This window comes from Homarus americanus, unplaced genomic scaffold (genome assembly GCF_018991925.1).
Source record: "Homarus americanus isolate GMGI-L3 unplaced genomic scaffold, GMGI_Hamer_2.0 scaffold6317, whole genome shotgun sequence".
Taxonomy (NCBI): Eukaryota; Metazoa; Arthropoda; class Malacostraca; order Decapoda; family Nephropidae; genus Homarus; species Homarus americanus.
The window spans coordinates 16,965,536-16,982,478 of record NW_024730668.1 but is presented as its reverse complement, the minus strand read 5'-3'; the positions used below and the strand labels follow the sequence as shown (position 1 = coordinate 16,982,478).

Below are 16,943 nucleotides of genomic sequence, written 5' to 3'. Positions count from 1 at the left end.
AAGGTATGTTCTTACATCCAACGTTATGCGAAAAAAATCTTAGTATAAACCTTAAGGTGTTGGATGCCAGTCCGTCAGGGTACTCGAAGCCAAAGTTTAAATAAACCAAGTTACCCACCCGCATGCAGGTGGGTCCCGGGTGAGAAGATATTCTTGTCATCTATTCTGATTACCTGACCCAGTAGCACACTATCTTTCGGTTAGCTTCTTAAACTTCTCATGTAATCATTATTTTTATGATATTCTTATTCTTATTATAAATTTATTATTATTATTATTATTATTATTATTATTATTATTATTATTATTATTATTATTATTAACAATCCTCTTCCTCCTCTCTTTATTATTATTTATACTCTTATGATTTTCCTACCAGTATCAGTGTAAAAGCAATTAAATACTCAGGCATATGGGCTAGATATTTGCTGGGAGGGGTGGGGGGGGGGACAAGGAATACAAGAATTAAATAGAAAAGTTAAAGAAAATAGTAAAAATTGTCAATGATTATAATTATCATTCTCTCTCCCCAAGCTATTACAGGTAATTTATCAATATGGCCCATATGGCTATACAACAGTTTCAAGTAACAAATAGGTACTTGTCTCTCCACATCCAGTTTCCTGGCCGAAAGTTAGACTTGGAGAATTTCAATTTAAACCTGCCAATGGCTCTCAAGTATTGCCGTTCCTCCTGTTGCACCCTATATATTTGCTGCATGCACAATAAAATCCATTTTTTTCTCTGTTTTTCATCCTTTGGAAATCGATGAAATCATTTACTTTTATCAAGTATAGTCTGTAATGTTATATGCATCCAAATACGGAGCATTTATCAGGCATTGTCATAGACCTTCGCACCTCAACGGCCAGCTGGTAAGTGGTAACTGAGGTCCCACACCGGACCATCCCCGGGACAGGTCTCCCACAAAGCAAAACCTTGAATTCCCCAAACTAACGCAAAAATTTCCTGAGAATGAATAGTATTTCCCTAAAAAAAATATCTGTATGCATTATATTAGTTGTTTTCTTTTTAAACCTTTACTCATAAAAACTATCTCTCTCTCTCTCTCTCTGATACACGCACTAGCAGGCAGTAAATTAGTAAATTACTTATAATGGAGAACTGTACTGTCTTAGAAAAAATGGTTCAAATGAAGTCTTAAACCGTTATTATAAAAAATACATACTATTGTAATCTATATATAATTCACTAACCACTGTAAAACTTAATGGGATTGTAGTCTTTGGAATAATAAGCTTAGGTCCTTTCATCACTGTTAACCTAGTTTCTTTTTTTTTTATATATAAGAATGAAAAGAAAGTATCCCCATTGACACTTTCCGTTGAAATCAACATATTCATTTTCATAATAATCATATTTCCCGCAATTTCCCCCAAAACTACCATTTCCCTAGATTTCCTCCAAATCCACTCAAATTTCCCGATCTAGGAACTTTTCCCCCCAAAGTGGGAGCCCTGCCCCGAGACTCACGGGCTGCCGGCCAGATGACGTCCTGCACGATGGATGACGAATTTTCGACTCGAAGTGGGTTGACTGGGTATCATTAGACTTTGCTCGAAGCTACCTAAACCTGAGTTGTCTGTGCTGTATCTTTGTGTAGTAATGTTATCGGTTTGAAAATTAGAAGTAGATGTTTTCCATAGAGATTTTGCTTAATGGGGATTTTCTACGGAAATTATTATTTCAAACGGATTTTACTGTTATTTTCGTTTAATCATAGATGCTAATAATAACAATAATAATAATAATAATAATAATAATAATAATAATAATAATAATAATAATAATAATAATAATAATAATATTAATAATAAAAATAATAATAATAATAATAATAATAATAATAATAATGATAATAATAATAATAATAAAAATAATAATAAAAATAATAATAATAATAATAATAATAATAATAATAATGAATTAAAATAATGATAATAATAATAATAATAATAATAATAATAATAATAATAATAATCATAATAATAATAAATAAATAAATCAAGAGTGAGAAACGACATACATTATGTATGTTGTGTTGTCAAAAGTAAGAGAAACAATTGAGACCCTGCAATTGTGTGTAAATGAGGCAGAAAGTCAGATCAGCAACCTGGGACTTGGTCACAATTTTTGTGATGCCATATGGCAGCAGGGTCTACCATTAGACAACACATTATGTTTCCAATACCTTCCCAGGCAGTAGTATCTCCCTGATTGATAGCTACCTACTACCTACTACCTCGTGACCTAGTGTGGCTTCTCTTAGGGCATGAAGGGTGTTCTCTCGTACTCGGTCAAGGCCAATAGTAACCCCGGGGTGGTGGAGGCGCTGAGAGAGGCCGGTGTGACCCTGGCCACCACCGTCAGCGGGAACGAGGTCTTTTTGGCCCTACGAGCTGGTTTCCTCCCCCACCAGGTCATCCTCAACGGTAATGGCAAGCACAGGTAGATCAAGTCATCCTCAAGAACAAGCACAAGTAGATCAGGTCATCCCTAAGAACAAGCACACGTAGATCAGATCATCCCCAAGAACAAGCACAGGTAGATCAGGCCATCTTCATGAACAAGCACAGGTAGATCAGGTCATTCTCAAGAACAAGCACAGATAGATCAGGACATCCTCAAGAACAAGCACAGGTAGATCAGGTCATCCCCAAGAACAAGCACAGGTAGATCAGGCCATCTTCAAGAACAAGCTTAGGTGAGATCAGGTCATCCTCAAGAACAATAACAGGTAGACCAGGTCATCCTCAAGAACAAGCACAGGTAGATCAGGTCATTCTCGAGAACAAGCACTGGTAGATCAGGACATCCTCAAGAACAAGCACAGGTAGATCAGGTCATCCTCAAGAACAAGCACAGGTAGATCAGGTCATTCTCAGGAACAAGCACAGGTAGATCAGGTCATCCTCAAGAACAAACACAGGTAGATCAGGTAATTCTCAGGAACAAACACAGGTAGATCAGGTCATCCTCAAGAACAAGCACAGGTAGATCAGGTCATTCTCGAGAACAAGCACAGGTAGATCAGGTCATCTTCAAGAACAAGCACAGGTAGGTCAGGTCATCCCCAAGAACAAGCACAGGTAGATCAGGTCATCCCCAAGAGCAAGAACAGGTAGATTAGGTCATCCTCAAGAACAAGTACAGGTAGATCAGGTCATCAAGGACAAGCACAAGTAGATCAAGTAATCCCCAAGAAAAAGCACAGGTAGATCAGGCCATTCTCAAGAACAAGCACAGGTAGATCAGGTCATCTTCAAGAACAAGCACAGGAGGATCAGGTCATCTTCAAGAACAAGCACAGGTAGATCAGGTCATCTTCAAGAACAAGCATAGGTAGATTAGGACATTCTCAAGAACAAGCACAGGTAGATCAGGTCAACCCCAAGAGCAAGCACAGGTAGATTAGGTCATCCTCAAGAACAAGCACAGGTAGATCAAGTCATTCTCAAGAACAAGCACAGGTAGATCGGGCCATCTTCAAGAACAAGCACAGGTAGATCAAATCATCCTCAAGAACAAGTACAGGTAGACCAGGTCGTCCTCAAGAACAAGCACAGATAGATCGGGCCATCTTCAAGAACAAGCACAGGTAGATCAAGTCATCCCCAAGAACAAGCACAGGTAGATCAAGTCATCCCCAAGATTAGGTCATTAGGTAGGTAAAGTGTTCATGCATAGCACTTAAATCTCACCACTACCACCATCACCATTACTACCACCGTCACCACTACTACTACCTCTCACTCTTACCACCACTACCACCATCACCATTACTACCACCGTCACCACTACTACTACCTCTCACTCTTACCACCACTACCACCATCACCATTACTACCACCATCACCACTCCTACACCTCTCATTCTTATTACCACTACCACCATCACCACCACCACTACTACCTCTCACTCTTACCAACACTACCACTACTACTACTACCTCTCACTCTTACCACCACTACCACCACCACTACTACCTCTCACCCTTACCACCACTACCACCACCACTACTACCTCTCACTCTTACCACCACTCCCACCACTACTACTACTACCTCTCACTCTTACCACCACTCCCACCATCACCACTACTACTACCTCTCACTCTTGCCGCCATCACTACCACTACCACCCTTCACCACTACCACCATCGCCACTACTACCACCTCTCAGGCTTATCACCACTACCACCCTTCACCACCACTACTACCATCACCACCATTACTTTCACCACTCCCTCACAGGTGGGAAGTAGAATTGGGGGTTCGACGTGGGGTACTCCTCAACGTCGATTCGGTGTTTGATGCCCGGCAGCTGGTAAACGTGGCGCGGGAGTTGGGTGTGCGGGCGCGGGCACTGGTACGTCTTAATCCCGCCTTGGACGCCCACACACACCCGTACCTAGCCACCGCCCTCGCTGACTCCAAGTTCGGCGTGGAAGTCGACCAGGTGGAGGAGGTGAGTTAGTGATCCAGTGAGTCCTACTGTTGAGTTTTAGTATCATATTGAGGTTATTTAACCCCTTGAGTACACTGCATTAATCCCTTGAGTATGATTACCTTTTTCTTTGAATACAATGACTTAATCCCATGAGAACGATGACGCATTCCTTTAAGTACAATGACACACCCCCAATAAGTGCGATGGTTTAATCCCCTTGAGTATGATGATTTAATTCTGGTATACCATAAATAAAGGATAACAATAGTAAATATTCAGACTACCAGCGAAAAACGACGGTTATCATCACACACTCTCTCTCCCTCACCATGAACGGTTACGAGTTTGTTAACGTGGCGCGGATACGTCCGGACACGCCGACCTGCCCCAAGAAACTAAACCTCCTAGTTCTCCAGAAGTTTTTCGAAGCTAATGGGATCGTGGGGGTCACCAAGGTAGAACGTCTAAAGCTCCATGGTGACATCAAGATCACCTTCGTCGAGAAGGGCATGCCCGCACAGCTCGCGGAGATCCCAGGCATCAACGGCATTCCTTTTAAAATGTTTGCCTACATGTGGGACAACTTGAAGCTGGGTGTAATCTCCCACGCCGAAATTGCCCACATGGACAAAGCAGAGCTGAGTGAGCTCCTCAAGGAGCAGCAGCTCCAAGTTGTGAAGAAGCTGTCCGACACCACTGCCCTCATCGGACACCACTCCACCCTACCCAAGGAAGCTCAACTGGCGTGGGTAACTGTGCCAGTCAAGCCCTACTGCAGACCGAAACGGTGTTACAAATGCCAGCACTATGGACACACTGTAAACAAGTGTGAGGCGCAGGAAGACACCTGCTCCATGTGTGGCAGCCCTGGACACCGCTACACGGTCTGCCCCAACACAGAGAAAAAATGCGCTGCCTGTGGTGGCCCACACTCCTCCGCCGACCGGACCTGTCCCAGATGGAAGGAGGAATGCAGGGTAGCCAAGGCTCGTCTTGAAAAAAAACTGAGCTACAAAGAGGCCCTCCTTGCTGTACGCTCCCAAGAAAAGAAAAAACCAGCAGTAAAGAAAAACCAAGAAAAGAAAACTCAACAGAAGCCGCCCACCACACAGAACCAAGAACACCACGTGGCCCGTGGTGCTGAAGCCCACGCGGCCCGTGGTGCTGAAGCCCACGTGGTCAACCTCACCCTCTCTGACTTCTTCCACACCTATGAGGACTTAATACACGAGGAAGACGAACAAGAAGACCCAAACACAAACGAATGGACACTCCAAGAGAGCAAGAAGAGGAGGAGAGTGAGAAGAAAATCGACATCAAGCTAAGAAGACCAAGACATCCCCTCCACACAAGAAACCAAAACACAATCAAGCCGACCAAGCACTGAACATCCATTGCCCAACCCAACACGCACCTGACGCTTGACCTGACGCTAGCCTGGCCTTGTCTTGTCGCCTCCCTGCCGCGTCCAGGCGGGTTGCTGTGGCTGCCTCCATCTTATAATCCCCCACGCAAGCGGTGTTTAGCCACTGCATCTGTTCTCTCCTCCTAAAATTCACTTCAATCCTCCCTTTATTCTTCTCCTGAACCTCCTTTCCCCCTGTCACTAGTATTTTCGATCGATCGATCGACGACGGTTACCTAACAATTTTTCCCCGTCCTCTAAGGTGCTGCAGGTGTTGTGTGAGGGTGGTGATGGTGGGTGTGTGGGTGTGGAGGGCGTGCACATCCACGTAGGCTCGGCCATCACACGCCTTCAGGTATATGCCGAAATGATGCAAGCGGCTACCCACACACTCAATCAGGTGACTTTTTCACACTCGTCTTAGAGCTCAGGTTGTGTGTCCCAGAGCTCAGGTTGTATTAAAACATAAGAACATAAGAATGGAGGAAACTGCAGCGGGCCTATTGGTCCATACTAGGCAGCCCTGTCTACACCCAACCACCTATCACTAGTAAGAACATAAGAACATAAGAATGAAAGAAACTGCAGCGAACCTATTGGCCCATACTGGGCAGCCCCATTTACACCTAACCCCTGTACATGTTCTGGGTACTCAGTTCTAACTACAGTAGCGAACACAAACACCTGTAGAGTTCTTTGTAGGATCTATTTGCTGGATCTGCACAGAGATACAAACAAGACGGTACACCCTACTCTCTCTCTGGGTCAACTGACCTCTCAGGCGAAATGTGGCAAGCGATACATTCGCAGCTTCCAGATGTCGCCAGGTTCATTATCTAAGCTTGTGGTACCTGGTACAGGCATTGCCACACGCTGCTGGCTAGGCTCAATAAGTAGTATATATAAATGGCATACTTACATAATATACATACAACATACATAATATACATGCAACATACACAGTATGCATACCCCCCTCCCTATACTCTCAAAGCAAAGTCTTGAGCGGACTTTTTCGTTTGGATCCGTTCTGAGCATCGAGGGACTTGATCACTGGGGAGGATATGGGGCTCAACACTGGTGACGGGGTCATCAGAAGGCATTGTTTCAGGGCGGAGAAAACGGTGGTTCCTACACCACACACGGCCGCTGGGTAACTGCACCTGGTAGTCCCGTGACCTACGGAGACCCATGACTATGCCCACTTTGTCCCAACGTAGGGAGGTCGGGTCCTGAACACGGACTTGGGTGCCGACACTCAACTTGGGGAAAGAATGGGCATGGTCGTTGTAGCGGGCGGCGACATCATGAGCACGTTCGGCGGCTCGGCGATCACAATCCTCTGTCTTGGCCTGCCATTCCTTGGAGAAGGACTGAGGGGCGATATGATCGAGGTGTATAAATGGAAGTCAAGAATTAAACAAATGTGATATAACAAAATTACACAAACTATCCAACCAGGAACGAACTCGTAACAATGTGTTTAAATTAGACAAATTTAGATTTAAAGGCGAGATAGGTAAACGTTAGTTTAGAAATATATTGGACGAGGGGAACGAGTTACCGAACTTCATCATTAACGAACATTCTGAAGAGCTTCAAATATAGGTTGGACGGATATATGATATAGACGTAGACAGCAACACGAAAATATGACACTACAGGAAGATTTAAAAAAAAATTCAAATGGTCTGAAAAATGGCAGATAAAATTTAATGTGGACAAATGTAAAGTACTTAGTCCAGGAGATGTAAAAAAAACAGATACCAGATGAACAACGTTGTTATAGAGAAATCCGACTAAAATTGATTTAGGAATAATGATACGTAGGAATTTTAAACCCAGTAAACGATGTGTATTTGCTCGAAACACGTCTAACAAAGCACTTGGGTTCATACAAAGTAGTGTTAGTTACAAGAATATCGAGGTCATCCTAAAACTATATCTTGAGCTTGTGAGACCTCACTTCGATTATGCAGCTCGGTTCTATGTCTCTCGAAGAAGTGCAAATTTAGATGCTTTAATCGGTCTCTGTACTCAAGGTTCCTAACGCCCCGGATTAGTCTTGACATTCTCCTCTGAATTCTTTTTATGGATTCTATATCCATTCTGTAATACGGTGACCAGAATTGAACCGAGTAATCCAAGTAAGGTCTCACAAGCGCAAGATATAGTTTTACGATAACCTCGCTAGTCTTGTAACTAACACTCCTTTGTGTGAACCCAAGTACTTCGTTAGCCTTGTTTCGAGCAAATACTCAAAGTTGTTTTGTTTCAAGATTCCTATTTATCATTACTCCAAATTCTTCCTCACAGTCAGATTTCTCTACAACAACGTTATTCATCCGATATCCGTTTCTTGCTTTCATCTCCTCGACTAAGTATGTAAAGGCCAAATAGGATCTTTGAAGGTAGACCAATCTATTCGGAGGTTCTAAAGTAAAAAGTGTCCATCAAAAATATAAATTTATTTATAATAATTTACACACAAAATAGAAAACGGTAATGTTAAAATTAAGTTACCAGGGAGTATAATGATCTGCCGACACCTGAACATCAGGTACAATAAAACAGCTCTGCCGACGAGTCTGTCAGTAGTGGTGTATGAAGACGTGAGATCGACCGGTGTACAGAGGAGTTCCAGCTCCCCCGAACAGCATAAACAAGGGATAGGGCTAGACTCAAGTCGCCCCTGAACTGGGATCCGGTCAACTCTGGTCTGCTGGCTACTGCGAGTCCCCACGACTGGACAAGTTAGGTGATATATGTCCCCAAGAGGACAAGAAATGTCGAACACTGCGGATAACGTCTTTCACGTCCAGCCCTTGACGTAGGTAGAGTCCTCTGAAATAACATATAATATTTCGCTACAATTTATACAATATTAATAATACCCGACTAATTGAACATAATAATGTACCTTAAACCAACAAAACAATAAATAATTACAACAGAACATAAAAGACAAATCAACAATATACGCGAAGGGTTTTCTTACCGACGCGCTCTGGCAGAGGGAAGGATGTCCTGTGACTACTCCACTGATCCTTCCAGTTCTCATCACCTCTGTTCCGAGTTGAGTAACCCAACACTTTGACAAGACACAAGTAAACAACCCCAAGCAACATCATCACCAATTTTCCCTATAGTTTACTGCTTTGGAGGGATGACACTTCGACTCCCTGAACCCTGATTGGCTTAATCATTCTCTGAACGCTAGCCGTACTACAGGTGTAGTCGGACGTGTCAGCCTTGTACTTTGCGAGAACACTGTTGATTTTCACTGGCTGCCTAAGCATTGCACCATGCCTGGGGAGAGTGGTGGACAGAAACCTATGAAGGCTTTGGCTAGAGAAGAAGAGATTGCCCTACTGAACAGCTTAGAAGACGACCTGCGGCTTTCAAGTAGCGAATCGGAAGCAGACGATCCGCGGCCAACAACAAAAAAGGTGACAGACAGTTTTCAAGAGGTGACTAGTAAGAAAGAAAAGAAGAGGAGGCGAGAGTCGGCGAAGGAAAGTGAAGGAAGTGATAGTGATGAGATCATGAATGATAGGAAGAAAAGGACGACACACACAGAAGAAAGCAGAAAGAATTCAACCGGGAAAAGAACACAGCAGGTCTTGACTGAATCCAACACCCTTCAAGAGTCAGACCCCAGTGATTATGACAGTGACGGTAATGTTTTTATGGGAAACACTAGCCGGAGTGTAATCACCAATGCCACGGACCCTATCACCCTGCCCTCTGCCAAACAAACAAGTAAGCTAAATCTACACTTTCCCAAGGACTCATTGAAATCCACCGATGAACTGTTTAATTGGATGATGAAGTACTGCAGACAGCACGGTCCCAACATTCAAATCCGACAAGGTAAGAACCAGAACCTGATCAAATGTTAGACTCCTGAAGTCTATGAAACCCTTAGTACTGTTGGCTTCGGTGGGATTTTCCTGGTGCCCCCCTCCAGTAGACGCTGATGAATGTTGTCACATCCTAGTGAAACGATTCCCCCTATACGCTGACATCGAAGATGCACGTGGCTTTAATTCTAATATACTCAGTATACATCAACATTACCAGGGAAACACTCCACAACCTGCTGCTATTGTCAAGTGGAAAGGAAGCGTATGCCCAACCACTGTGGAAGCCCATCCAAACCTTCCACCACTTTATGCAGAACCCTATCATCCTGGGCCTGCATTTTGTGTTATCTGCTTTCATTGGGGTCACACCTTCACTGCCTACTGCCGAAGTGATCGTCCCAGATGTCGCTTCTGTTCACGTAACCACAACTCCATCACCTGTGCCCAGAAAATCAAAGACCACCTTAATAAGGGTGGTGTGGGATATGTAGTTGATCCCAGGTGCTGTAACTGTGGCGGCCGGCACAATGCTGACTCACGTCAAGTGCCCCAGTCGCCCGTCTGTCCCAGGGGAGAGGCCTCCCCGAGGGCCGTGTCTACCACAACGCCCCCCCTACCAGTCTACTGGGACACCTGCCCCTGCCTGGTTTCACTAGGTTGCACCACAACAGCACCTACTGTTCCCTAACTCAACCACTACTGAGCCTCCTCCCTGTCTCTACTCTGACGCTGTCAAGCCTCATGCCCCCTCCAGTGCTCCCCCCCACAACCCCCCTCCAGTGACATGACACAGATCATGTCCCTCTCCCAAGAATTTACCAGTCATGTTGAGAAACTCTTCGTTACACTCTGTACCGCCATCTCCGACCTACACCGCCAACTCTTGCCCTTTGCTGCCACCCAATCACTCCCTTCTTCTGGTTTTTAAGCTAGTCCCCCTGTGACCCCCTGCCTGTGTCTACTGCTGACTCCGAGCCAAGCCCTGCCTCATCTTCACGTCACGTGGTGCCTCAAACTGTCTACCCACCGCAAGCCACGCCCGCTCCTGTGTCTGTGCTGTCTCCACCAGGGCTATCTATTGGACCTGAGGACTCCACCCCCGGCTACCCATACTCCACCGACATGCCGGCACCTAAGGCCCATCTCTACACATGTACCCAACCGGCCCGCCTGTAATCAGTCTAATACACCACAATGGATAGCAATGCTACAGGACTGCACTCACCTAGAACATAAACGGCTTGCAAAACAAGTTTGGTGCCCTCAAAACCTACGCCTACACTGAAGATGTCGACGTGCTGTGCCTCCAAGAAACGCAGTGTGCTGCTGGTACCTATGTGCTCAGTGGCTACACATGTGTTGAGAGCCCATCCACCCCTGTTCTTCGCATCGATGGACTAACACGAGGTCATGCACGTGGACTGCGGATCTACGTCAAGAAGGATGTCCCCTTTCCAACCTCTCGACGACCCCTTGATTACGACACCGACGCACACGCCATCACAATCACATTAAAAGGTATGTTCCTCAATATTGTCAATGTCTATGAGCCTCCCTCCACCCCTACTGTACCTGTCCTACCACACCATATCACCTCCACCCCCACCCTCCTTGTGGGGGACCTCAATGCCCGTCACCCCAATCTCGGCTCCCAGGGGCCCCACTCAAACTCCCGGGGTAACTCTTGGCTCTCCTACCTACAAACCACTGATGACCCTGTACGTCTTCTCTGCCCTCCATCACCCACCCACATCGGGGGAGGGAAACTTGATTGACTACATCGCTCTCTACTCTGACTCTCACCACTCACACTCCACTCGCATCCTCCACTCCCCCCACAGTGACCATTTCCCTATCCACACTACCCTCCAGTACGTGAGAATAACCCGCCCCACCCAAGGGCCCTAGGCTCAGCCTACCCCCTGTCAACACACCTGCCTTCATCACCACCATTGCTGAATGGTTTCAGGGTTACACTGTCACCACCGCAGACCAACTCTACCTTGATTTGTCCAAACAATGCATTGACCTCCTCTACCCTAGCCCAAAACACCGCCGCCCAACTGCCAGCCCAGGAGTCAGTGGAATGTTAACCGTGACCCTCATGTTAAGTCTATCCGAGTATGGCACCGACTAGCAGTTGACCAGTGGAAGAAATCTCCCAGCTCCCCTGACGCTCTACGCTTCCTGATGCACACAAATAAAGAGCTCCAATCTGCCATCACTCTCGTACGAGAGAAGCAGTGATTTGATTTTGCTTCTTCTATTGACCAGTCTACATCTATAGGTGATATATGGCGAACCATTAACCGTGCCCGGGGCACCAACGCCAGACCCGCGCCCCACCCCAGACCAGCTGCCCGAGCCGAGGCGCTCTCCCAGACGTGGTAGGAGGCCGCCTCCATCGATGCGCTACCACCCGCTGTACGAGACCTCACCCTCGCACTGCAACCACAACACCGACAGCGCATCTCGAGTACCAAGACCTTTCTGCAGACACTGACGTGCCTTTCACACAGTGTGAACTACTAAATGCTGTTAAGCGCAGCTGGTCCACCCCCTCTGGCGATGACGGCATCACATATGATGTGCTAAATGCCCTTATTGCCACCTCTGGTAACCCCCTCCTCTGTCTATTTAACCTCTCTTTTGATACTGGACAGCTGCCTCACTTATGGAAGACTGCCACCACCATCCCAGTCCCTAAACCAGGCAGACAAGATGAATATCGTCCAATCTCCCTCATTTCCTGCTTTTCAAAGATGATGGAGCGCATGATACGTCACCGCCTCCACTGGAAATTTGAAGCCCTCCTGCACCCTGATCTCTATGGTTTCCGCCCCGAAAAGAGTACTGCTCACTTCATCGCTCGCTACATGGCGAACACCTCAGGTAAAACCTCCCTCTTCGTCGACTTCAAGGGTGCTTGTTATAAAGCCAACAGTGAAGTGATCCTTGAGGGCCTCACGCACATTGATGCAAAGGGCAAACTCCTCACGTGGATTGCTGACTACCTCTCCCATCGGCAGGCCCGTGATATTGGCACGCCTCAGGGAGGTGTACTCAGTCCTACACTCTTTAATGTTCTTATGAACTCCATCTGCCGCCTCAACGACATCTTTGTTGAGCGCGCCCTAGACAGTAACACCATAAGCTACGCACGCTGATGATATTCTCCTCCAAATTACTACAGTGTAACATGAACAACCTATACTCTCCACGTTCGCCCGGACCTGTCAAACACTCGGACTAGTCATCTCACACATTAAAACCAAGTTCATCTCACGCTTCCGGCGTCAGACACCGCTGACTCTGCAAGGACAAGACATCGATCAAGTACGCACCTACAGGTACCTTGGTCTACCCGTGCGAGCCACTACCAGCGCCACCACCTCCGTTATCGCCGCCCACGTCATTTCCCAGTGCCGCCAACGAACGAGGCCCCATCAGCCCCTCACCCACGGCCTCAAAGGAACCTCTGTCAGGGTCCTACATCTCATGTACATTGCCATCGTCAGAGCTGCCATAGATTATGCCTCTCCTGTCCTTGAAGTTGCCTCCCAGCGTACGAAACAAAGCACAGAGAAAATCCAAAACAGAGCGATGACTCATCCTCGGCTACCCTATGACCACCAGAATAGAAGTCTTGCAGCGTGAACTGATCCTGCTCCCCGTCTGCGATCGAATTGCTGCTCTCAATGCCATCCTTGGTGTTAAACTTCTTCGCAGTGAGCAACCGACTCCCCCGTTTTGCTCACTGATTTCATATCTTAACACCCTCCTGCGCCGGCCTGTTCCCCTTACCTTTCGCCCCCCCCCTCTCAACACTGGCCCGTCCACACTGCTGCTGACATCCTGCGTTATTACCTCTACACCCCCCCTCGACCTATCTCCCTCCCGAGTACACTCATCCGCCTCTACCGTCGTGGACTTCCCCGAGTGTTCATGTTGTCGTCCACACCTTCCCTGGTCGTAAATCCACCTAACTGCGGTATATGCTCAAACTTAACTGCCTTGAGCAGATTAATGATGTAGCCTCGTCTATAACAACCTCCCACCCTCCTATCCTCGTCTACTGTGATGGGTCTGTTACCATGCTAGGCAGCGCTGGGGCAGTTGTATGGATTCCTGAGCGCCAGGCCCGCAGGAAAATCAGGGTCCACGACTGGGCCTCCTCCACTGACACTGAAAGCATAGCCATCCTCTTGGGCATTCATGAGGGGGCGACCTATGCTCGCACTGAACGCCAGAACCTCCTTATAATCAGTGACAGCACCTCTGCGCCAGTGAGGCTCAAATCACCCTCCCCTGCCGCTCAACACACCCTAGCCGCCATCGCCGGGCTAGAACAAACTGACATCCGTGTCAAGTTTATTAGGATCCCGTCACATATAGGAATAACTGCCTGTGACACAAGAGGAAGATATTTTAGCCACCCTCGCAATCTCTCTGAATCATCTCAAATCTTGCATACACGCCGCACAACGAGAAGCATTCAACGAAAATTGGACACACCTGAAACAACTGGGTAGCGTCACACTACGCCACTATGACGCTATAACCGGTGACGACAACCGCCACTACAAAGAGTATCAATCCATGACTCGATCTCAACAGATTATGTACATGAGACTCTGCCTAGGGTACAGGTACCTATGGAAGTACATTGGCAACCCTGAGCCTGGCCGCATTGTTTGTAAACTTTGTGGCCAACCCGACTCTCACACCCTCTCTCACTACATCCTCACTTGCCCTATGAACCTCCTCCTACAGGTCCCCAGCCGTTACAAGCACCTCTTTCCTCCCTGACTAGATATCCCTCCTCCTAGTGACAGGACTGGCACTTGACATTATTTGGGACCTGCCACGCTATAAGGGCGGGGAACACGCTGCCACCATTAAGGGAGGGGATTTTCTTCTCTCCCTTATATTCTTATTTCATACTTCTCTCTTTGTCTTAGTTCCTTCGTTTGTTGTCTAATTATTTCATTTCATAATTGCTTCATAACCTCAGTCCTTTGGTAGCATGGAGAGGGTTAGGGCACCTGGATACTGTAATTCTGGTATCAAGCCATTGGGCAAAATAAAGGTGAATACTGAGGTAAAATGATACCCCTAATATACTCTAAGAAATGGTTAATTAATATGAAATTAAGTTAGGTAAAAGATGTCATTAACATACAACTACAAGGTTCAACTCCTTGGCCATACTCATCTGCACTTCCACTTAGATACTCTTACTTCTTACAACATTACTGGTGGTACATTTCATTAGACTACACCACATGACAAACTTACAAATGGTACCTTCACTAGAACTGTTGGTAGTACATATGGAGGATGCACTCACAACACATAACACTATTACTGATACTAACAATATATATGGGTTCACTACCCAACATGGGATAATTATATTCCGGTTAATTATCCCCCAATCATATATAACAAATACTGTGGACCATATAACTGTAAGGAGTGTCCCAGGGCAGAACACTGGCGTCTCAACAAATAAAGATCGCTGTTATGGTCGGTTGAAGTCTCACACGTGGCGAGGGTCTGGGGTCTAGTTCCAACGAGGCAGACTGGGGCAGTTTAATCCTGCCAAATCAGCGACATCGTCCAATACAGCTAACAGTGAAGTAGCCACCGACCCCAGGCAACCGGTGGGGGTGTTCAAATAACCCACACACTGGATCTGAGATAATTTGGAAGTCGTCAAGGAAGGGATGATGATGACTCAATCACAAACAATCTTTCGTCTAGCAACGACAGACGACACCTACGTTATAGTAATTCTTACACTGGGTAAATGACAATTTCACTGTTACAACATGAACGCTGATACACAAAATTGACTAAGTTAAACTGAATGACTATATCTGAGGGGAGCACTCTCTTACATACCTGAGATAATTTGGAAGTCGTCAAGGAAGGGATTCCTCCTTCAAGCACACGTTTATATACGCCGTGAGTTGCCAGAGGTGGCTACTCATGCAATGACAGAAATTACATTCAAATCAACTGCTACACATCCAAAGATGACCCTTAGTTGACACGGGTCTGGCGAATTTCTTAAGTTGATTTACATAAACTAATTCGAGATTGAGCTTGCCAAGAAAACGTGGAATATATACGTTGACAACTGAAGTACCCCAAATGGGCAGGAGTTACGGAGAGGGAAAACGCGTTTCTTCCTTGGGATAACTCACCAGTTATCCGCATGTTTTGCAGACGTGGAATATAATATGAATCATTAAGTTTAAAACAGACCAACCGACATTGTCACCATGACAACGCTTTGCCATAAACAGATGAAATGTACCAGGAAACTTTCCCCCGACACACTCAGCATTTTGTCACTTTATGTAACTTGCTGACAAAACCTATGACCCTTCAGGCTTCTATGCCCTTAATCCATGAGTCATAAAGGCAAGCATAAACTCAGCATGCTTCCCAGATGGGCGCTGTAGACGCTTCTGCACTTCACCTTGCACAGGATGTAAGGGGGTGCCCAATAAACTTGCCCCCTCGGGGGCACTCTAATCTAAATCTGATTGGCTTAACATTCCCGCCTTGCTCTACAATTGGCCGACTGACAGGCAAGTATGGGTTTTAATCAGTAGATGGAGTTGTGTACCTATGTCATGCGAGTGTTTGCCGTTATTATTAATTTTACTATTCTTATTATCATTACCATCACCATTCCCTTACAAAGTACTTTTCATTTGTCCACATTAAATTTCATCTGCCATTTTTCAGACCATGCCAAAAATTTGGTTAGAACATAAGAACATAAGAATGGAGGAGACTGTAGCTGGCCTATTAGTCCATACTGGGCAGTCCCATTTACACCCAACCCCTATTGCTCATATATCCATCCAACCTATGTTTGAAGCTATCCAGCGTATTCGAGTTAATGATGATATTTGGTAACTTGTTCCACTCATCCACTACTCAATTTCTAAACCAATGTTTACCTATTTCGTGCCTAAATCGAAATTTGTCTAATTTAAAACCAATGTTAAGAGTTTGCTCCTGGTTGGATAGTTTGAGTACCTTTGTAATGTCCCCTTTGTTCAGCCCTGACTTCCATTTATACACCTCAATCATATCGCCCCTCACTCTACGTCTCTCGAGGGAGTGCAAATTAAGATGCTTTAACCTGTCTCTGTACTGAAGGTTCCTAATACCCGGGATTA

The 16,943-nt window shown here is 45.8% G+C and overlaps 1 protein-coding gene across 3 annotated transcripts in view; it reads left to right on the top strand.

Annotated features, from left to right (window-relative positions):
- LOC121867248 (diaminopimelate decarboxylase-like) overlaps nt 1-16,943 on the top strand; it is a 43,360-nt gene that overhangs the window by 5,312 nt on the left and 21,105 nt on the right. Inside the window, exons 3-5 of one of the 3 annotated variants that reach the window (XM_042367105.1) lie at nt 2,291-2,469; nt 4,275-4,488; nt 6,138-6,275. In XM_042367105.1, the coding sequence (XP_042223039.1) occupies nt 2,291-2,469; nt 4,275-4,488; nt 6,138-6,275 (531 nt within the window). The remainder of the gene's footprint in view (nt 1-2,290; nt 2,470-4,274; nt 4,489-6,137; nt 6,276-16,943) is intronic. The other 2 variants (XM_042367108.1, XM_042367107.1) reach the window with 2 other exon arrangements.